The 23,523-nt window shown below is 51.3% G+C and overlaps 2 protein-coding genes across 3 annotated transcripts; both read right to left on the bottom strand.

Annotated features, from left to right (window-relative positions):
• Positions 1-2,120: 2,120 nt before the first annotated feature.
• ddb1 (damage-specific DNA binding protein 1) lies at positions 2,121-14,651 on the bottom strand. 2 transcript variants are annotated; one of them, NM_200626.1, is given in 27 exon segments: positions 2,121-2,377; positions 3,902-4,025; positions 4,104-4,206; positions 4,695-4,864; positions 4,969-5,078; positions 5,160-5,330; positions 5,564-5,658; positions 6,266-6,430; positions 6,525-6,648; positions 6,747-6,858; positions 6,986-7,081; positions 7,330-7,537; positions 7,725-7,832; positions 10,025-10,188; positions 10,328-10,506; positions 10,701-10,809; positions 10,901-10,976; positions 11,200-11,302; positions 11,836-11,952; positions 12,043-12,126; positions 12,442-12,600; positions 12,693-12,790; positions 13,203-13,317; positions 13,396-13,617; positions 13,715-13,831; positions 13,976-14,124; positions 14,473-14,596. In NM_200626.1, coding segments are annotated over 22 exon segments (2,694 nt in total). In that variant the 5' UTR covers positions 14,534-14,596; the 3' UTR covers positions 2,121-2,377; positions 3,902-4,025; positions 4,104-4,206; positions 4,695-4,864; positions 4,969-5,078; positions 5,160-5,297.
• A 480-nt stretch (positions 14,652-15,131) lies between these two features.
• pdpr (pyruvate dehydrogenase phosphatase regulatory subunit) lies at positions 15,132-22,416 on the bottom strand. The gene is made up of 18 exons (XM_002665429.7): positions 22,307-22,416; positions 21,287-21,544; positions 21,067-21,200; positions 20,909-20,990; positions 20,518-20,681; positions 20,309-20,430; positions 20,079-20,196; positions 19,700-19,849; positions 19,040-19,232; positions 18,841-18,965; positions 17,996-18,151; positions 17,771-17,904; positions 17,530-17,678; positions 17,298-17,410; positions 17,115-17,209; positions 16,923-17,012; positions 16,619-16,801; positions 15,132-16,373 (listed from the first exon to the last, which is right to left on the bottom strand). The coding sequence occupies exons 2-18, from the start codon at positions 21,532-21,534 to the stop codon at positions 15,972-15,974; spliced, it is 2,658 nt and encodes an 885-aa protein (XP_002665475.2). The 5' UTR covers positions 21,535-21,544; positions 22,307-22,416; the 3' UTR covers positions 15,132-15,971.
• Between the last annotated feature and the right edge of the window lie 1,107 nt (positions 22,417-23,523).

Genomic DNA, 23,523 nt, shown 5'->3' with positions numbered 1-23,523 from the left:
AGTCAAAATACACACAGGAGAAAGTGATGGTGTTTAACCTACATGGACATCTGTAGTCGAATTATTTGCCAAATTATTAAATGTTGGACTTTAACTGCAGTTTGGCTCTTTCATTCAGGGAATTCATTCATGCCTCTCGCGACAAACAAGATATTTGATTCGAGGATCTGCTCTAAGCGTTTATTTTTCATGCAGTGTTTGATACCGCACAGCGAATGAGAGAAAAAAAAACTCAGCATTTCCCGGAAACTTGGATGCACACGGCAGGTAGCGTCAGAAAGCCGCGTGTGTTATTCCGGTCACAAAATGCGGTGCTAACATTTCTGCACTCAGTGCAATAGTTAACTTAATTCGATACGAACAAACCGAATAAACAAAGAGCACTGGTCGCTCACTTACCAAATCTGTAGAGACAGGACAATCACCAGCAACTAGAGCCGCGTCTTTATGGAGAGAATACTACAAGCGAATCCAGATTTCAGCGTTTGCAGATGAGAACAGCTCTCAGGTAAACAATAATCCCCCTTAGACACGTAAGTTATTGTTGTCGCGCGTCGCGTACACTGTTAATCCACACGTGACTCAGAGCTCTCACAGAGAGAAAATGAAAACGAAACTGAACTGCAGCAAACTATAAAAGCAACACTTCACGCTTGTTTTGCCAACACAACGTGGCGTCTCTGTGGTGTAAACACGGTGACAATAATGAATATTAATGAAGTTGCACAATAGAGCGCGCTGATTGGTTTGAACCAAGCCTTACTCATGCATTAATGCAGCACACTGTAAGACGTAATAAGACACACTCTGGCACAGACGTCCAGTCTGCACGCTGGAATACACGCTATTATGTCATATAGGTGTCCTAATAGTGTTTTTAGCAGTGTGGGACACATATACGACTGTCAACAGCTCAAAAAATGTGTTTTGGTGTTTCGTGACCCTTTAAAATAGGATCCAAATCCCGCACAATTCGAGGCCCTACACGGCTTCCCCGCCCTCCGATTTGATTGACAGCCCCATATTAGCATGTCTCTTTAGCAATGTGTATAAACACATCAACAGTTGCACAAAGCAGCCGGGATTAACAGATCTGCTCAGCTCAGAGATCATCCATCATCAAATATGATCAAGAGCGAGTTTCACAAGTTTAATTCAGTGCACGTGTGTAATGAAGACCGTAAAATCACTGCATCATCAGCACAGCCGCGTGTCAGCCGTTATAAAAGATGACGCTTTAGTCCCGCTGTGTAGACGTTACATCAGCTTTATTCTGTACATCAACATAGCAGATATCCATACAGCCGAGATCAACCTGTATCCGGACAGTTACCGTGGAAAAAACAGTGCAAAGTTAAATGCGCGCATGTGTGTGACTCATCATTGCAGAAAGGCTTGAATTAACCCCACAGTAAACATGACCGCTGGGAAAGTTCCTCCTGTAGGGAGATCTGCTTCAGTTTTGTCTGTCACTGTGCAGATTATCCTCGCGAGACACAGCAGGTGCAGACTACATCCATCAGGGCGATTTCTGTGGTTCAGACAGCCAGGTGGGAGAGGTGGGCGGGGACAACCAGCTCATTAGCATTAAAGGCACAGGCAAGAACAAGAGCTGCAGTGTGGGAACAGCTCCATCTCCCAGATCCAGAAAGCTGACAGACACACGCAGGCTGATCTCACAGCTGGAGAAGGGGAAACCAGGAGCGCTTTAACACACATTACCCCAAACACTGGAACACTTCCATCATCAGACAGTTATAATCAAGCCTACACACATGGAGAATTAGAAAATGAAGCGTTCACTCGGCTCTCAGACTCTGGGCCGTGATTAGTCATGTTGAGAAAAGCTTTTCAGGGCAGAGATTTCAGTATTGTGTGTGTGTGTGTGTGTGTGTCATCATTAAACATGCAGACCCAAATCAATATTTAATTTGATGTATTTATTGAGGCGGTGGAGCAACACAGGAGGATGTACAGCTCTGCCTTCTGAATGTGGGAGATCAGCTTACACTCATCCAGCTGTACTGCAATGTGCATCAGTTAAGCGCGCGCGCGCACACACACACACACACACATACACACACACACACACACACACACTTCATGAACCACGTCAGGCCTGAAGTACTGAAGGAAACTTTATTAAAATAAACTAACAGAAACATCACAATGAGGACGACTCCACTAACACTACAGCGGGGCGAGTGTGTCCATCATCATCTTCATGCTCTCTCTCTCTCTCTCTCTCTCACACACACACACACAAATGAACAGTTCATATATACAGCTGCTCTCAGTGGATCCTCGTCAGCTCCTCCACGATCTTGATCACCTCATCCACCGTTGCCTCACGCTTCATCCCACTGCCGTCATCAATCTGAGGACACACACACACACACACACACACACACACACACACACACACACACACACACGTCTGAGGAGGAGAAACACATCTGAAGAGAAACACACACACACACACACTTGAGGAGAAACGCATCACATGACCATAGTTAGGGGCGCAGATTTGCTTTTGGCAGTGGTGGGGAGCTCATTTAATACCGAGCCCACACTAGACATGTAAAGCTGGAGGAGGGACAGTTTATTAGAGACGGTGTTCACTGAGGGCTCATATGTGCATCAGGAAAACTGGGACAATTTCCCACACGTCTTCATGTTACAACCAGGACTCCTCCTAGAGCTGGCCAGCCTTAGTCCAGGAGGGGATCAATAACCTGATGGCCACTCTGTCTGAGCTTCAAGAAGGACAACCATCTGTGCAGCAATCCACCAATCAGGAGTCTGTATGGCAGAGCGGGCAGACGGAAGACACTCCCCGCCTGGAGTTTACCATCTGCAGGACTCTCAGAGCATCAGAAACTAAACTCTCTGCTCTGATGAGACTCAAACTGAACTGTTTGGAGTGAACGCCAGGCGTTACGTGTGGAGAACTGCAGGCGGCGCTCATCAGCAGGCTAACAGCATCCCTACAGTGAAGCATGGTGGTGTTGGCATCATGCTGTGGGGATGTGTTTCAGCAGCAGGAACTGGAAGACTAGTCAGGATAGAGGGAAAGATGAATGCAGCGATGTACAGAGACATCCTGAATGAAGACCTGCACAAGAGTGCTCTCCACCTCAGACTGGGGCGACGCTTCATCTTCCAGCAGGACAATGACCCAAAGCACACCGCCAACATATCAATGCAGCGGCACAGCAAGAGCCCAGACCTAAATCCTATTGAGCATCTCTGGAGAGATCTGAAAATGGCTGAACACCGTCACTTCCTATCCAACCTGAGAGAGCTGGAGAGGTCCTGCAAAGAGGAACGGGCAAACATCCCCAAAGACAGCTGTGCAGAGCTCATCATATTCAGAAAGACTCGACGCTGTAATCACTGACAAAGGAGCATCAACAGAGTCTTGAGCAAAGCCTGAGAACACTGATGTACATCTGATTTATCCGCTTTATTTAATTAATTCAAACAATTTCAGAAACTCTCTCCACATTGTCATTATGGGGGATTGTGTGTAGAATGTTGAGGACATAGAGGAATTGAATCCATTGTGGAGTAAGGCTGGAACAGAAACACATGAGGAAGCAGAAGCGCTGTCAGTTCTTTACAAATGCAGAGCATATCTCAGAATCTCCACATCGCCACAGTCTAGCCAGTGTATACTGCCATTTCTGCACATTACGCTGAGAGGACTTCACATGTGTGTGTGCAAACAGAACCGCACACGCTCCATTCACACTCCAGAACTTTAATAAATCAGGATTAGTCGATTACTGGCGGCCACATTTCAGTAACCTGTGGACACTGGTGGAGACACGTCCCCTCAGCCCATGCTAATTCTACACCACCGACCACACGGGTGTGCATGTGTGTGTGTGTGTGTCACCTGCAGTGTGCTGACCACCTCCTGCATCTTCGCTCGACCCAAATCCAGGAAGCTCTCGATCAGATCCCCGTCAATGAAGCCTGTGGCCTGCTCCGTCTTACGCTCCGTGTGGAACGACCTCCAGGTGGTGCTAGTCAAGGTCAAAGGTCACGGTTCTCACTCACACACACACACACACACACACACACCTGCTAAAGGATATAAGCTGTGCTCGATCTTGCCGACGCTCTTGATGACCTTGTTAAGGCGGTTCTGCAGATCCAGCAGTAAACTGTACCAGCCCTCTGACAGAGACGTCACCAGACCTGCACACACACACACACACACACACACACACACACACACACACACACACACACACACACACACACACACACACACACACACACACACACACACACACACACACAATCATCATCATCATCATCATCATGCTGCTAACAGCAGAGGTTCATCTCCCACACACACACACACACACACACACACACACACACACACACACACACACACACACACACGCGCACACACACACGCGCACACACACACGCGCACACACACACGCGCACACACACACGCGCACACACACACGCGCACACACACACGCGCACACACACACGCGCACACACACACGCGCACACACACACACGCACACACACACACGCACACACACACACGCACACACACACACACACACACACACACACGCGCACACACACACGCGCACACACACACGCGCACACACACACGCGCACACACACACGCGCACACACACACACACGGTGCAGTGTTTTACCGATCATGCCGTTGACGGTGCCGAACAGCACTGAGCCCTGTGTGGGTGTGGAGCTCTCGCCCAGGTTCTGCAGCACCAGCGACCCGTGAGAGAAAACATTGACGAACTCGCCCAGGTGGAACAGACCCACCTCCTGCAGGTGCTGCCGCTCCTCGTCTGTGGTGGCAGCGCTGGAGACACACACACACACACACACACACAGTGCAGGAGCGTTAGTCAGGTGTGTGGGGGGTACAGCACATGTATCTGGACGTTTGAGCAGCTCCGCTGTTACCTGTCCTTCTGGCAGACGAACAGGTTGAAGGCGTTCTCCGCCCCGAGGAAGTTGTCGTCGTCCAGGATCTCCACTGCACTCATCCAGTTGGGGTTGAAATCTCGAGCGATCTGCAGATATAAAGCAGAGGACATGAGGAAGCTGCAGCGTTGAGTCCCAGAATGCAGTGCGGCGGGGGGGCGGGGCGTCACCTCCTCGAAGCTGCCCTCCATGGGCTTATAGGCCAGCAGCAGCACGGAGCGCATCAGGTCTCCCACCAGGATGAAGTCTCCTTTGGTCTTCAGGTACAGCGCCATGATGTTGTTGTAGTGGTTGCACTCGGTGCGCAGCTCCTTCTCTGCGGTCCACTCGTACAGACGCACCTGCAGGCGGAGCACAGCGTCAGCACCGCACACCCCGACCCAACCGCTGACTGACCCACACACCCCGACTGACCCACACACCCAATCGCTGACCGACCCACACACCCCGACTGACCCACACACCCCGACTGACCCAAACACCCCGACTGACCCAACAGCTGAGTGACCCACCCCCCTAGAGACAGCACACCTGACCAACCCAAACCCTGACTGCCCGGGCCGGGCCGACTCACCGTGCTGTTGATGCTGGCCAGCAGTTTACCATTGAACTCCACCATGGAGTAAACGGCACCCTTCACCTCCTTCTCCGCCACCGTCTGCAGTTTACCTGAACACACATGCACAGGTCAGCTGTGTATGACAGTAACTGTGGTCATCATCTGCACTCGCTCACACACACACACACACACACACTTCATTCATTAGTCTAGATGTGTTGTTTACACTGCACGGCTCTCACCGCTACAGAGCAACGTGTCTTCTGCTGCTGCGTCTCTCTTCTTCAGTGGAAATAAACTTGCGGGTGGAAAAGATGTGACATGTGAGCGGCCCGCTGCTGTAGTTAACCCAGTGTGTGTGTGTGTGTGTGTATTAGCCTCGGCGTATAGACTCGGGACTTGAAGCTAGCGCACAGCTGCAGTGGTTCGGTCATGTGCAGCAGACGGCGGCGTTCAGAAGCCTGTACGAGTAATAATGCGAATGTTTCCGGCCGCTCGCGCCTCTCGCTTCATGTCAGGAGACTCCAGCTCTGCACAGCCGTCACCTGCAGCTGCTGTAGTGAACAGACGCACGCCACTTCAGAACTATAGCAGCCGCTTCTCCCCTCGACCAGTTATTTCTGAGTACAAATACAGCCCGCGGGCCGCCAACTGAGCAGCCCTGCTGTAGAGTGTGTGTGTGTGTGTGTGTGTGTGTGTGTGTTCAGTGATGCTCACCGTCAGTATAGTGGAAGACGATGATGCGGCCCTGCTTTGGCTCCGCCTCCTCTGGGTAAACCATCGCCGTGCCGACGATGAAGTAAACAGCAGGATCTCGACCCAGTTTGCAGGACACCATGCTGAGGGCGTACTCGTTCTGCAGGAACTGATGAGCGTGCAGCACTGCAGAAGAAGAAGAAGCTTTAGAGCTCACGCATGCAGAGATACGGCGACATTAGCGTCTGCGCTACAGCTGCATTAGCGTCTGCACACCCACCCTCAAACGTGTGCTGGTCCACCACCAGTAAGCTGTGCACCTCCACCTCCTCCCCGAATGACGTCTCATGGGGCGACGTGCTGCTGGGGAACAGCTTACTGGAGCTCACACTGCTGGACAGAGCCTGACACACACACACACACACACACACACACGTCAGACGAAAATCCACACCTTTGCTAACACTCATGACAAAACATACTCTAACACACACACACACACCTGTGTGCTGGCGCTGGGCCGTACGGCTGCTGTGGTTCCACTGGCGTCCTGCATTTCAACTCTACTGGACAAAACTCCAAAACACTGAGACACCTCCTGATAACAGATCCGCCTGTCAACACACACACACACACACACACACACACACACGTCAGTCTGATAAAAACTAAATCTGGCAACCAGATCACAGCACGCACGCACACACACACACACGCACGCGCACACACTGGCACACTCACTTGGGGGACTCGTAGAGCGGCACAGTCCGGATGTGGAGCTTCTGGATCTCGTCAATGGTGCCGATGGTGAGAGTGCTGTTATTGGCCAGAGCCAGACTGGAGGAGGAAAAGCAGAGCTGTGATTGGCTGACGGTGCACACCTGTTCTCACACACACCCGAGGAGTGCTTCAGTGTCAGGCCTGAACACAGCTGCAGCAGCACCACTGCAGGAACGTCCCACTGGCTGACATTCCCAGACTCCCATTGGCCAGTGCTGTAATGGGTGGGCGTGGCTCTGAGGCTCACATTAGGCATGTGTGTGTGTGTGTGTGTGTGCTGTTGTGTGTTGTTTACAGTGCTGTACCTGTCCGGGTAGCCCTCAGAGTTGAGCGGGCACATGTAGTTGACCTCCTTCAGGTTGACGTTGGAGAACACCAGCTTGTGGTTGCTGGAGTAGATGACGGTGGGCCGGTCGGAGCAGGCGAACACGTTGGAGGTGGAGAGCGAGCGGAACGTGCGCAGGACGGTGGGCTGAGTGCCGAGAGTCACCTTCTTACGCTCGCTCAGAACACCTGCACACACACACACACACAGACACACACACACACAGACACATCCTGAGAAACACACTTACTCTAGGACCAGCTCAAGAAAGAAAAATATTAAACGAACTTGAACAGCGGTCTATACTGACCAAGCTGATGTGTCAAGAGAGAGTGTGTGTGTGTGTGTGTGTGTGTGTGTGTGTGCTGTTTTAACCTGTCTGAATATCCAGGCCGAAGTAGAAGAGCGCTCCGTCTCCCAGCGCACACAGCAGGTAGTGGCTGCCCTCGAAGGTGGTCATGAGGATGGAGCGAGGGATGATCTCTGAGAAACACACACACACACACACACACACACACACACACACACACAGTCATACATTAAACATTGTCCTCATACAGCAGAGGGAAGCTGACAGTACACTCAATAACACATGTGAGCAGCATTAGAGACGTGTCCTGTACACTGCTGAACGCATGTCTGATGGCTGCATGAGGAGAAACAGGCATACACTCACTGATATAAAGAGCTCACCGTTCATCTGTACACGTGTGTTTATGCACACGCACCGCAGACAACAGCAAACACACACACACACACACACACACACACACACACACACACACACACAGTGAATGTGAGCAGATAACTGCAGGGTAACTTCAGCTGTTATTATATTCCACAGGCGGTTCTCACTGGTCAGATGTGCTGAATGAGGAGAGTAAACAACAGCAGCACTCACACCAGACCAACACTACACTAACACTAGACCAACACTAGACTAACACTAGACCAACACCAAACACTAGATCAACACTAGACCAACACTAGACTAACACTAGACTAACACCAAACACCAGACCAACACTAGACCAACACTAGACTAACACTAGACCAACACTAGACCAACACTAGACTAACACTAGACCAACACTAGACTAACACTAGACCAACACCAAACACTATATCAACACTAGATCAACGCTAGACTAACACCAAACACCAGACCAACACTAGACCAACACTAGACTAACACTAGACTAACACTAGACTAACACTAGACTAACACCAAACACTATATCAACACTAGATCAACGCTAGACTAACACTAGACTAACACTAGACTAACACCAGACCAATACTAGACCAACACTAGACTAACACTAGACTAACACTTGACTAACACCAAACACTAGATCAACACTAGATCCACGCTAGACTAACACTAGACTAACACTAGACTAACACTAGACTAACACCAAACACTATATCAACACTAGATCAACGCTAGACTAACACTAGACTAACACCAAACACCAGACCAATACTAGACCAACACTAGACTAACACTAGACTAACACTTGACTAACACCAAACACTAGATCAACACTAGATCCACGCTAGACTAACACCAAACACTAGATCAACACTAGACCAACACCAAACACTAGATCAACACTAGACCAACACTAGACTAACACTAGACTAACACCAAACACCAGACCAACACTAGACCAACACTAGACTAACACTAGACTAACACTAGACCAACACCAAACACTATATCAACACTAGATCAACACTAGACCAACACCAAACACCAGACCAACACTAGACCAACACTAGACTAACACTAGACTAACACCAAACACTAGATCAACACTAGATAAACACTAGACTAACACTAGACTAACACTAGATCAACACCAAACACTAGATCAACACTAGACCAACACCAAACACCAGACCAACACTAGACCAACACTAGACTAACACTAGACTAACACTAGACTAACACTAGACTAACACCAAACACTAGATCAACACTAGATAAACACTAGATTAACACTAGACTAACACTAGATCAACACTAAACACTATATCAACACTAGACTCACACTAGACTAACACCAAACACTAGATCAACACTAGACTCACACTAGACTAACACCAAACACTAGATCAACACTAGACTAACACTAAACACTAGATCAACACTAGATCAACACTAGACTACCACCTAACACTAAACTAACACTAGACTAAGCTGGACAGGACTCCTGCATGCAGTGACCCACAGCACAGGCCTTCAGCGCTGCATCTACATCAACATGCTGTGGATCTGCAGTCTCAGTCCTGAAGCAGCGGGTCTCCATGATCCCGTGTTGAGTTCTTGCAGTGTTCTGTTGACACTGGAGAGGTGTGCACTGCTAACCTGCTGTAGAAGCGGCTGACGCTCACCAGAGTAGAAAAGCGGCAGATGTGCAGCAACGGTTATCAGGAGGTGAAGAGAACAGAGTCCAGCAGGAGCTCCTGCACTGCACTCCACACACCATCAACACTCACAACACACGCTTAGCCACGCCCATACCACTCCCAGCCCCGCCCACATCACGCTTAGCCCCACTCACTCACTTCCGTCTGCCAGATTGTGTGTCTGCCTGTGTGTGTGTGTGTGTGTGTGTGTGTGTGTGTGTGTGTGTGTGTGTGTGTGTGTGTGTGTGTGTGTGTCTCACCTCCGCCCAGCATCTCCTTGTGCAGAGGGGTGAAGCAGGGCAGCTTGAGCAGGCGGGCGGAGATGTCGGTCCAGAGCCCCACAGCACATATGCAGGAGTCAGCAGTGCGCTCGCCCAGAGGAGTGATGTCCAGACACGCCACCTCATGCTCCATCTCTGTAGAGCTGCAAAACACACACACACACTGTTTTAAACAGCAGGTGGCGCTCTCCGTAATGCTGATGAACGAGTGCTCATGTCATCTCAGAATCTACACTGTCTGAAGTGCTAGAGAAGTGACGGTGTGTGTGTGTGTGTGTGTACCTGATCTGCTTGAGTTCTCCGCTCAGGATCTGCAGGTAGTACAGCACTCTGCCCACCGCCAGCACCACCTGTGTGTTGTTGCAGGACGCCACGCTGATGTTCCTGCCCTGCGGCTCCTTCCACTCGCTGACCAGAGCCTTACTGTCCTGAGTGACCAGCCGCACCGACACCGAGGTGATCTGAGCACACACACACACACACACACACACACACACACACACACACACACACACACACACACACACACACACACACACACACACACACACAGGTTAACAAGCTGCCCACCCAAACCCACACACGCACGCATGCATGCGCGCACACACACACACACACACACACACACACACAAACACACGCACGGCAGCTTTACCTGTATGAGCTGCTGATGCGCCACATTCCCACAGAAGAAGGTCTGCTGGTTATCCACAAACCCCTGCAGCTCCGTCTCCTCCACCTCCTCTCCACTCAGCATCAGCACCCTGCACACACAGGCGTGATGTAAGTGTGTGTGTGTGTGTGTGTGTGTGTGGATCAGCTATGGACTGAGCTAAACTTCTAAACTCTTCTCACCTGGTCTGACCAACGAAAGACAAAACCAGCATATCATCAGTGTCTCTGCTGGACTCTGAGCGAAGAGGCCACAGACCTGCACACACACACACACACACACACACACACACACACACACACACACACACACACACACAATCAGAGTCCTGCCAATGAATATCAATAACACCAATAGGAGTGTTTGTGCATGGTCCTCATGATCTCCAGGGTCATGCACCCCTTCATATGAGCGACGCATCAGCACTACAGGTAAAGGTGTGCAGAGATTCTGTAAACTGCAGGTGTGATCAACAGCAAACCTTTGATTCCCGGCAGGTCGATGCTGGCGTGCTCGTGGATCCCAATACCGTTCCGGATGATCCTGAGAGAGCCTTCCTTAAACGCTCCGGAGCACGTCACCAACTGCAGGAACACACACACACACACACACACACACACACACACACACGTAATGTTTCTGCTCTAACCCTCACAGGAATCAATCATCGTTTGATCATCAGGTTAATGAGCCGTGTGTGGATCAGTCATGACTGACTCTGCTATACTTGAGGGGACGTTTAAATTACAGTCATGCTAATAAGTTTACAGCGGTCACCATGGAAACAGGTTATAGGCGAGTCTGCAGCTCATTCAGCTCCTCTGCTGGTTCCTTCATGTGTTCGATTACAGGAGTTTCCTGACGTCAAACTGACGTCAGAGCAAGCTAATATGTAATGAAAATATTCAATAATAATAATAATAATAATAATAATAATACTACACGCTTTAAACTGACACGCCACACGCCTGCTCCAGAGGAGAACACTCATGCTGCATCTGTGCTCAGATCAGGGTTTAAATGCAGTGGTCGTGTCTAATTAAACTGAAGGAGCACAGGAAAACGTGTGTGTGTGTGTGTGTGTGTGTGTGTGTGTGTGTGTGTCTCTCTCTCTCACCTGGCCTTGCCCTTGCCGCTCCAGGTCCACCACACACATGTCCACTATTGGGCCCAGGTTAGTGAAGGTCTCCATCACCCCCACATACGAGCCCTGGTCATTACTGTCCACGTTCAGCTGCACACATACACAATGGCATTAACACACACACACACACACACGGACAGCACCATCACAGAGCCAGGGTCCGTCTGCAGCAACACTGACCTTCACCAGCTGAGAGTCTCCCAGTCTGGATCCCACAAACACCACCCCGTTATCCAGATAGGTCAAACACTCGGCGATGGACGTCTGAAACACAAGCAGAGGCTGAAGAGTGCAGAGTGTGTGTGTGTGCGCACTCAGACGTCTGACACACACTCATGAACATTGACTCGCTCCCTCTGTTCAACACAGCTTCCTCTCTACAGCCGCATCCTTCACCCTGCAGCAAGAGCTGGATCTGATCCTCTTCTGGATTTTACACTGTCAGCTTCATTTTAAATGATGGAAGTGTGCATGTGTGTGTGTGTGAGTGTGTGTGTATATGAGTGTGTGTGTGTATATGAGTGTGTGTGTGTGAGTGTATATATGAGTGCGTGTGTAAGTGTGTGTGTATCTGCACACCTCTCCCAGCAGCTCCACATGCAGGTCCTTCAGCACCACGGCTCCGTCCATCAGCTCCTCCTTCTCCAGCAGCAGCATGAACAGCCGGCCCTCCATATCGCCCAGCAGGTACCGCGAGCCGTTCGGGTCCACACGGTTGTGGCACACGATGGTGCTTTGCTGCGGGTCCACAAAACACACTTTACATACTGCACACTTATGCACACACACACACACACACACACACAACACCAATGGAGGAGGCGGCTCACCTTGATAATGGGCGGAGCAACGGCCAGGTATTTATCTCCATTGTGGTAGGTGATGGACTCCTGCCCGATGATGATGGCTCCGCCGAACGGCTCCGGGACTGAAACCGCACAGTTAGTGTGTATAAGAGGCGCTGTGAGGACGTCTGACGGCGGCATTAGTCTGATTAACTCGGTCAGGTGGTTTAGAGATTACAGGAAACTCTGCCTACACTTCCCTCTTCCCCAACTCTACTGAGAGCTACTGCAGAGTCACACGGTACTCATGAGGAGGACGCAGAGCGCGGCTTTAGAGCCCACAGCGCCACCTGCTGGCCAGAACTGAGCTCAGAGCTCCTCAAGAGTGAACATGCTGCAGTCTGCATGTCTCTGAGCGGACTCTACAGTTCACTGCTCTGACACATGACGTGTTCATTACTGTTGATTGTGAAGGAGAACAGCAGCTTCTCCTGAGCAGGTGAGTCATAAGCTCACGTTACCATGGCAATAAGCCCCACCCTAAAGTGTGCTCACCTGGAATGACCATCGATGCCTCGGCCTCCACGTTCTCCTGCTTCCAGGGCCCTTTATTGAACTCCTTCTCCCGCAGGGAAACCTCGTATGTCTTCACGTGTCGGCCCTGCGGGTCCTGGACAGCAGACAACAGCACATGACCTCTGACCTGCACATGACCTCTGCCCCCCGCTGCAGATATATACACACATACCTGGTATATGAAGCAGACGGTGGGGGCCTGGCAGCCGTACAGGAACTGGACATCGATGACCTGCAGCTCCTCCAGCCGGATGTTGAAGGCCTTGAGCTCCCTGTTCTCTCGGTCCAGCGGGATCACCTTGAACAGCCCGTCGTACAGCCGCAGCCCGATCATGCGGCACTCTGGGTCCACGATGCCGATGATCCCGGTCTCCGACGGCCGGCCAATGCGGTCCTGTGGGAGAGCGAATCGTCAGTCTGAGACGGAGACAGAACACACACACACACACAAACACACACACACACACACACACACACACACACAGCTGTACCTGCACGTTGCCGTGGGCTCGGGTGATGATGTCGATGCTGTCTCCGCTCTGCTTGTACTCCAGGATGCAGGCGTTGTATTTGGCCGTCAGAATGAACAGAAGGTCTTTGCTCTCTCCCTACACACACACACACACACACACACACACACACACACACAAACAGGTGTGTCACAGACAGTCTAATCTGACGTTCAGAGCTGTGTCTCCGCTATGATCCGATCTTCGCTCCGGTGTGTGTGTGTGTGAGTGTGTGTGTGTCACCTTGGGCCTGAACAGCTCCATCACCGCGATCTTGCCGTACATGCCGACCTCTTTGACCGGCCGCAGCCCCTCCGCCGTCACCGCGTAGATCTCCAGCCGCGTGTTCTTGGCGATGAGCAGGTTCAGGTCCTCGGCGGAGGTGAAGTGGCCTGAGCACACACATAGAGCTCATCACTGTCATCATCAATATTAATATTACAGTGATTGATCAGTTCCTCATCTCTGTCTCTTATACACACACACACACACACACACACACACACACTGTGACGCAGGAGACTGAAGTTTCTCCGTGTTTACTGAGGCAGCGGGGACGTTATATTAACACAACACACGGGCTGTGCTGACAGCTGATAAACAACTGAACAATCAACTAACCAGTACATTACCTGCTTATACCCACCGACCCAACTAACTAGCTAACGTTAGTCGTAGAGCGCGCATTAGCAGAGGCCTGGCGCGCGCGCGGGATATAAACACACTCCACACACACTCACCCGTGATGCAGGCGTTCACCGCCGTGGGCTTCTGCGCGGTCACCACGTAGTTGTAGGACATGGCGTTCAGTAAACACACACGAACAGCCAGAAACGATGAGAAACGCGGTTTACAGCGAGATTTGTTTGCATGAATCCGCTGAAGAGACTCTTATCCGCCGCAGCAGCACAGCGTCAGTGACCCAGCGGAGCGCCGCCCGCGGCCTGGAGGACACACTGCAGCGCGCTGTCACTAGAGCATGAGGAAGGTAAACATTAGCGATGGCCCTAATGCATTTCCTGTGCTACATGTTTAATTTCTAGAGCTTACTAAAATCCAAAAAGCTCCACATATGAATAAATAATGCGATGATAGCTGTTTTAACGAGAAGATATGACTGAAATGCCTCTTGTTAGAGTTCTGAAACAGATAAGCAGGAAGCTGCTGCTGAACTGTGGAGACGATAAACAGGAGGAAACTACAGGAGACACACCGCAAACACCCCCGAGCAGCCCTTACCGAGCAGCCCTTACCGAGCAGCGCATTCAGCGAAGAGGAGAAAACTGTCCCGCATCAGGGCGACGGGGTATCTGCAGACTGATGCTCTTTATTTAAAAAAAAACACACACACACACACACACACACACACACACACACACACACACACACACACAGCCAATAAATCCAAAAGAGTCTTTATTTCTGTGTTTGCTCATGAACATGTCTCCTCCATCATATGAACAGAAATAATCATCGGCAGAATACAGAAGAGCACAGCTGAACTCCACACAGGAGGAGTGTGTCTACAGCACGCACACACACATACACCTGCAGACAGGTGACACTTTCTCACTCACACACACACACACACACACACACACAGGGCTGATTTCGTCCCTTTTATGATAACACGTTTAAACACACCACTGATCTAAACTGTGCAAATGTGCTTCTGATTTACACACAATGTACAAAGATCACACACACACACTCTCTCTCTCTCTCTCTCTCTCTCTCTCTCTCTCTCTCTCTCTCTCTCTCAGACTGAGCTCTTAAGCGTTCAGCATAATAAACACACAGATGATGCAATAAAGTGAACAAACAAACATCTCTACACTAATAATGGCAGATCCATAAGCAGCGACTCATCCGTCCAGACCGACCACAGAGAGGTTCAACATATATACACACACACACACACACACACACACACACACACACACACACGTGTGAAGGCACTTCAGAAGCGGATGGGGAGCTGCCTCCATCACTGTTTTCTCACACACTCTCGTCTCTCTTTAATGCTCCGTGGTGCGCACACACACACACACACACCTCTCTGCAGAACTGTTCCAGCATTAGGGTTTCAGGATTGTCAGCTGCTGAACTGAACAGCCGATCAGAGATGAGGAGGAGGAGCAGCAGATGAGGGCAGATCCACACCTGCAGGAGCAGCGCAGCGTCCCTCAGCCGGTGCAGGTACAGGTGATTGTCTGCAGGTACTGATGGTCTCTCCGCTTCACTTGCTCTGGAAGTTGCTGAGCTCCAGGTCCTCCTTGCGGCGCCGCTGCTGGGCGAACAGTGAGCTGAACGGGTAGAGCTTGGCTTTGGCGGGGAAGCGCTGCCCGGCGATCTCCACCTCGTAGTCTCCGCGGTTGATGAACTCGGGCGTGATCACCGCGGGCGCGCCGTCCTCCAGCCGCCGGATGAAGCCCAGACACACGTGCCGCTGCAGGGTGTAGCTGTAGGCGCTGCTGCTGGTGGTGCCCGCTAGCTGCCCGCTGCGATATATGGGCTCACCCCACCACGGCCACAGGTCCAACTCCGCATCATGATCCTCCAGAACCAGCATGAGGAAGCGCCGCGTCACCCCTAACTCACGCTGCTGCAGCAGAGCGGCCCGGCCCAGGAAATCTGTGTCCTGCAGGAGCCAGAGTCCAACACACACACACACACACACACACACACACACACACACACACACACACACAGAGTTGTAGGTGAGCAGACTTTTTAGAGGGTTAGGGTCAGGGTCAGGGTTAAGGTCAGGATCAGGGTCTGCAGTGGTAAGGGCATGAGATCAGCCGTTCCTCCTGCAGTCGCAGCGCTCTCTTGTGTTGCATTGTGGGTAACTGCTACAGAGGGATGTCCGTCTGAAACACTGACCTTGTCAAACTTGACCCTGAACTCGCGTCCGCACTCCAGCGGTGTGGTGAACGAGTCCAGATCCTGACCCCAGAACGCAAAGAACTTCTCGATGCGCAGACTCCGCAGAGCGTAGTAGCCGGCGTTGCGGATGCCGTACTTCTGGCCCACCGACATCACCTCATTATACACGTGCAGTGCATACTGGGAAAGCAGAATCACCGAGTCACAACCGCTCTGAGTGTGTGTGTGTGTGTGTGTGTGTGTGCAGATGATGATGATCTAGATCAGCAGGTGATGCTGCAGGTGTGAGTGTGTGACTGACCTCAATGGGAATATACAGCATGAACCCCGGCTCTCCTGTGTGTGTCATGCTCATCACTCTGATGCCGTTAGCGTAGCCCACGCTCATTTCCTGCAAAACACACACACACACACTCAGGTGACGTCACACGACCACACAGGAGACATCACATGACCACACAGGAGACGTCACATGACCACACAGGCGTCTCACCTTACAGAAGAGCGAAGGGAAGTGCTCTGGAGTCATGGACACATACGAGAGTTCGGACAGCACATCCATGGCTCGAGGACCAATCAGATTCAGCGCTGAAGGAAACATGATAAAGGTTACAGCATCAGGTGCACACACACACACACACACACACACACACACTCCTGACGGACACCTGCTGACCTGTGTACTTCCAGCTGACGTCCTCCAGGTGGAGCTGCGGGTCGCTCGGCATGTGCTGCTTCATCCAGGACCAGCAGTGCACTTGCTGATCAGTGGGAGAGATGATGAAGAAGCTGGAGGAGGAGCAGAGGAGGAGTGAACACCTCGCACACACACACACACACACACACTCACCCTCCAGCTGACTGACAGTGAGGGAGAGCAATATACTGACACTGAGGACACACTGAACCTGTTCTTGCTGAGGCGCACCACGCTGCAGTCGTTCTCGTAGCCTCCTCTGGCGTTCAGCATGCCCGTGTGCACGATGTGCCCGACCGGAACATCCAGATCATTAGCACAGAGACGCTGCAGCAGATGCAGAGCCTGATCCCCTGAGGACTGACACACACACACACACACACACACACTCAGATGAAGGCTGTGCTCCTCAGACGGGTCACTCAGGCCATGATGAGGTGTGTCGGACTCACTGTGAGCTCAAACTTGGTGAAGGAGGACATGTCGATCACACACACCGCCTCCTTACAGCACTTCACCTCCGCGCCCACGATATCAAACCAGTCCGGCTTGTAGAAGGTCTTACTCTGATCCAGCGCCAGCAGGTCTGCGGACAGAACAGCGTTACTCAGGGCTCAGGCGATGCTAATCTACACTCCGCTAATCCCCTCTCCACCGGTGCGTCGGAGGCTCCTCACCCTTCCCTGCGGGGACGAAGTATTTAGCGCGCTCGAAGCCGTGTTTCTCCATCCAGCGGGCGCCCTGCGTGTCCAGCCGGTCATACAGGGGACTGGTGCGCAGCTGCCGGCCCGTCTGGAAGTCCCAGCGCGGAACCTTCAGCTCATACAGCAGCGCTGACAACACAACACACACACACACACACACACACTTATTCATTACACACTTCTGAGAACACACACAGCGCAGAGTCAGAGCAGCTGATATTCCTGCCATGATAGACCGGGGCGGTGCCACCTTCATGATGCAGAGAACAAGAGCTGTGATTGGTTGCCTGTGTGGTGATGAGTGGGTGTTGCTGAGAGAGCAGTGAGGGTGGAGCTGAGTTGTGTGGGTGTGGCTGAGGGCAGAGGGGGTGGGGTTGAGAGTTGTGGGGCGGAGCGAGGCCGGTGGTGAGAGATGAGTATCCACCGGTTCAGTGCCTCACTCTGCCCTGGATGAGCCTGAGTGTGTGTGTGTGTGTGTGTGTGTGTGCTGCTGCTGCTGCTACAGTCGTTTACAGTTCAGGTGTTAACTCAAAACACCTGTGTAGGAACTCGCCTCAGTAGAGCACAGAAACTGCTCTGCCGACTAGTGTTAGAGTCGGGTCACTGCAGCACAGACAGAACACTGAAGCTGTTGATGAAGAGGTGGTCGGGTCTGAGTACAGCACCGGTTCAGCTCCGGCAGTCTCAGTCTGATCTTTTAAATTTGAATCCAGATATTTGTCTGATGCTGCAGAAACACACTTCACCAGCTCTGCACCCTCTATCACACACACACACACACACACACACACAGATTCTGCATGGTCCTCGTTACTCACGCATCACCTCCATCACCCGGTGCCGCAGGAAGGTGCGGCTGCTCTGCAGGTTCCCGAAGCGCTTGATGTCTAGAGGCCAGACGTTGGCGCTGGGGTACCCGTGTGTCATCCACTCCGCCAGAAACCTGCGGCACACGAACACCATAAACATCTTCATCATCATCATCAACACATGACCGCAGACCCACAGGCTGCTTACTTCCCCGCTCCGCCGGCGAACGACAGGCCGGACGAGTTCATGCCTGCCAGCACGAAGTACCCGCCGGCACCCGGAGTCTCACCCATCAGGCAGCGCATGTCCGGCGTGAAGGACTCGGGGCAGTTGACCAGCTGCTGCACCTCACAGGCCTCCAGAGCCGGCATCCGGCGCAGCAGAGCACTCAGCATCGGCTCTACACACACACACACAATGCAGAGAACTCAGCACACACACCGCAGACGAGAGCTCCACTCACACACACACACACACACACACCTGAGAGCCGCTGGAGGAGTGGGCACAGATTTACACTCCAACTCTAATATGCAGCAGCAAAAACAGCACGATCTCCAACATTCCCTGAACATGCTCTCGAGTGTTCATCAGGAGAAGGAGTGTGTGTGTGTGTGTGTGTGTGTGTGTGTGTGTGTGTGTGTGTGTGTGTGTGTGTGTGGCTTTCATAAGCTGCTGTGATTGGTGGTGAAACTAAACATCTTCACTCTCAGCAGGACGGCAGCTCATATGATAATTACACACACACACACACACACACACACACACACACACACACACACACACACACACACACACACACACACACACACATTATCTAGAGCATCAGGAGCTGCTGTTTGCTTTTGTTTGTGTGTGTCCACTGACCGAAGTGATCCCAGTCCTCCTGCATGTTCTGCACCTCCAGCTGGTTGCGTCCCTCAGTGAAGATGGGTTTGGGGTTCTTCTCGAAACCTCCAGACAGGATTCCCCCATGCCAAGAGCGCGCATAGATCCGTCCGTCCATGTCGATCACCACTGCGAGACAGAGACAGAAACCGTCATAAACAGAGAGAGAATAGATCAGTAACAAGGTGTAGTTAGGGTTCTCCTGTAGTTTCAGTGTTTTCAGGTGTAGTTTCAGTGTTTTCAGGTGTAGTTTCTGTGTTTTCAGGTGTAGTTTCAGCGTTTTCAGGTGTAGTTTCAGTGTTTTCAGTTTCTGTGTTTTCAGGTGTAGCTCTGTCTGCAGATGTAGTTGAGGTCTCACCTGGACTGTCGGACGGTAGCGGCTCAGAAAGAGGTTTGGTCAGCAGGTAGAAGTGCTCACATCCATGCAGAGGAACAGACACCTTCACCTCACTGCTCTGACCCAGCTCATACGCCCACTGAAACACACACACACACACACATACACACAGACACACACACACACAGAATTCTGTTTGACAGGCCAGATCTGCAGTGCATTGTGGGTAGTCCTGTGTTGTCCAGACTCACCTGTCCAGCACAGTTGACAAAGTATTCACACTCCACTGACCCGCGATCAGTCTCCACTGCGGCCACGTGACCATTCTTCATCAGCACGTGTGTGACGCTGGTGTGTTCAAAGATCTGCACACCTGACAGGTGAAACACACGCACACACATCAGCTAATGACACAGAAACACCTGACAGGTGACACACACACACACACATCTCTGCGTACCGTTAGCTGCTGCCGCCACCGCCATCGCATGATTGACATCGGGTGGAGAAACCACAGCGTCCCCCGGCAGGTGCAGAGCGCCCACCAGATCATGAATATTAACCAGTGGGTGGAGCTTTGACACCTCTTTAGGCTTGATGATGCTGCAGGCCACGCCCAGAGCCCTGTGGACACACAGGTGATTCAGTGACACAGCACAAGGCCTACATCTGCTGATGCTCTACAGACACTCAATGCCAAGAGAACAGACGACTGTGTGGACAAATACAGCATTAAAGAGTGTAGGCGGAGCCACATCCGGCCCTTCTGCACACACACACACACACACACACACACACACACACACTCCTCCAGATTTCTGTGTTTGTCTTCATGTAGAGAAGCGGCTTACTTCAGTCTGGACGCCAGACGCTTCAGAGACAGAAACCGGTCCTGATTCTGCGCCAGACACAGAGATCCGGTGCGGACGAATCCTGCAGGAAACACACACACAGATGAGCCAGTGAGTGTATAATGAGAGATGTGTGTGTGTGAGTGTGTGTTGCGCACCGGTGCTGACGCCGGTCTCCTGCTGCAGCCGCTCGTACAGTGCACTGGAGTAATCCGCCATCTGACTCTCGATGGACAGCGGTTTGGCCACGCTCACGATGCCCGCGCAGAAGCGGGTGGTGCCGGCTCCGAGCCTACAGTGCACACACACACACACACGCATGAGGAACTCCGCCCTCGAGCAGCAGTGTATCCCACAGTGCACCTGTGCAGCGCTCACCTGCCCTGCTCCAGCAGCAGGATCTCTGTCCAGCCCAGTTTGGCCAGGTGATACGCCACCGACGTGCCCACCACTCCGCCTCCGCAGATCAGCACGCGGGCACGGGCGGGCAGAGTGGGCGGAGCCTCTGAGCTGAAGAACCGCACCCCTCTCTGTGCCTGCCCACCAGAGGCCCCGCCCCCCACACACAGCCAGCGGCGCAGGAGAACAGGAGCCCGCGGGCACACACACCACGCACCGCCGCGCATCACTGCGCACCTGATGAACACACACACAGTTATACAACACACACTCACACAGAGTTAGACAACACACACACAAATAAAATTCAGACATTCTTACACAGAGAGAAAAACAAAACATACATACACACCATCTCTCTCCCTCACACACACACACACACTTCTGCCATCTATATATTACATTACAGCAAACGGTATTCCACTGAACAGCAGCTCTTCCGTCTAAATTGGTGCTTGCACACATTTACAGGTGTGTGTGATCTGAAGGGCAGCTGAATGTTACACACACACACACATTATTCGCTATCTCCCCACAAGACAGGCTGAATTGATCAGTAATGTCAGTAATATGGGGGGGTCTGGGGTGCTCGTGAGGCTGTGGGCTGTGTGTGTATGTGTGTGTCAGTGTTGGCTGTGAACACACTCGCTGTGGCAGACACACTCCTCCGCCGTGTTTATGTGTGTGTGTGTGTGTGTGTTGTGTTATTGACTGACATTAGCCGTTAGCTCGAGGCCTGTGAGGCGACTCCTGCAGTACCGCAGCTCAGCTCGTGTGTGTGTGTGTGTGTGTGTGTGTCCTCTGTAAACGGCTCCACAGCGCCGGGGTTGAGGGTAACACACGCGGTTATGGTGAAGTGGACTCTGCGGAACCACTAACTGAAGATTTAGAGCCAAACTCTCCACATCCTCCGAGCAAACACACGACACACACTCTCAAACATCGCTAATGGTGTTAGCATTGATACTGACAGCAGCACAGACACATGCTCATACTCACCGGCTGAAGCGATCGCCTCTGATCAGAATTATTGATCAGAAATGCGCGATCACAGGCGACGGTAAGTTAACTTTAGCCCCGCAGCAGCTCGGCTGTCTGACCTCGTCACTGCGCATGCGCGGAAACACCTCTCCGTTTGACAGGCGCGAGCTCTGCACTGTAAACACTGCTGTAAAGCGGCCAGAATCTGCTGTAACACCGCGTTTTTCACTAAAACACTAATGTTCTGTTAAACTGTGCATTCTGGCCAACAGTTTTGTTTTCGAGAACTTAAGCAATGGCAGTAAACTGAGTTAACAGAGTCCACAGTTCAAGTCTGTGTTTGAAATCACACTCTGCGCCCTCGTTCACTATTCCATACACTAGTTCACTAATATAGTTCAGCTGACAGAGTTAATGAACACTAATGAGTGAAGTCAGACACTGATGAACACCTGCTGTAATAATCACAATCACTGAGGGAAAGAGAAGCAACAGAGACGTGTCAGGTACAGCATTAAACAAGATCAAGTAAAATAACACAGCTTCAGATCAGCAGAGAGTGTGTGTGTGTGTGTGTGTGTGTGTGTGTGTGTGTGTGTGTGTGTGTGTGTGTGTGTGTGTGTGTGTGTGTGTGTGTGTGTGCGCGTGTGCGTGTGCGTGTGTGTGTGTGTGTGTGTGTGTGTGTGTGTGTGTGTGCGCGCGCGTGTGTGTGTCACCGTAATGCAGTGAGGTGCTGGTTTAGTTGGGCTCTTCAGTCTTGAACTCATTAGTACACACTCTCCAGCTGCTGTAATGCAAATGCAGTTTACTAAATATTTTCATTACAGCTTTAAAACTGGAGGGTCAATAGATTGATTTGCTAGTTTTGCTCTGTATAATGTCATGATTAAGGTCTGATTGATGTCCTCAGCAATAGTTAAAATACTTCATTCCAGATATTACTATATTAATTAATAGTAATCAGGAAAGAGTTAATTCCCTTTACAGAGTCAAGAAATAACAAACAAACCAGTTTATTTATGACAGCTTCACACTCAGACCTCATGAATCAGAGCTTGTACCTCAACTCTGCAACTAAATGAAGTAAAGCAGTAGTGCTCTTATTAGGTCCTGCTGCCACCAACCATTCAATTAAAGCTCAGCTAGGATTCCTAAGTAGTAATCTGCACAGTCACGCCAAGAATCTCAGGGTAATTTTTGATCCACTTTTGCAGTTTGACCATCATGTGAATGCA

This window comes from Danio rerio, chromosome 18, assembly GCF_049306965.1.
Source record: "Danio rerio strain Tuebingen ecotype United States chromosome 18, GRCz12tu, whole genome shotgun sequence".
Classification (NCBI taxonomy): domain Eukaryota; kingdom Metazoa; phylum Chordata; class Actinopteri; order Cypriniformes; family Danionidae; genus Danio; species Danio rerio.
Note: the sequence above shows the minus strand (reverse complement) of the source record. Positions and strands in the feature narration are given on the sequence as shown.

What these genes read in the sequence shown, in the direction of transcription:
- ddb1 (XM_073928984.1), bottom strand. Translation starts at nt 14,533, where the DNA reads ATGTCCTACAACTACGTGGTGACCGCGCAGAAGCCCACGGCGGTGAAC. An exon ending in CCGTCTGCTTCATATACCAG is followed by an intron (nt 13,318 to 13,395) that starts GTATGTGTGTAT and finishes TCTGCTGTCCAG; the next exon opens with GACCCGCAGGGCCGACACGT. An exon ending in ATGTGGAGCTGCTGGGAGAG is followed by an intron (nt 12,127 to 12,441) that starts GTGTGCAGATAC and finishes CTTGTGTTTCAG; the next exon opens with ACGTCCATCGCCGAGTGTTT.
- pdpr (XM_002665429.7), bottom strand. Translation starts at nt 21,534, where the DNA reads ATGCGCGGCGGTGCGTGGTGTGTGTGCCCGCGGGCTCCTGTTCTCCTG. An exon ending in CTGCTGCTGGAGCAGGGCAG is followed by an intron (nt 21,201 to 21,286) that starts GTGAGCGCTGCA and finishes TGTGCACTGTAG; the next exon opens with GCTCGGAGCCGGCACCACCC. An exon ending in GGAGACCGGCGTCAGCACCG is followed by an intron (nt 20,991 to 21,066) that starts GTGCGCAACACA and finishes TGTTTCCTGCAG; the next exon opens with GATTCGTCCGCACCGGATCT.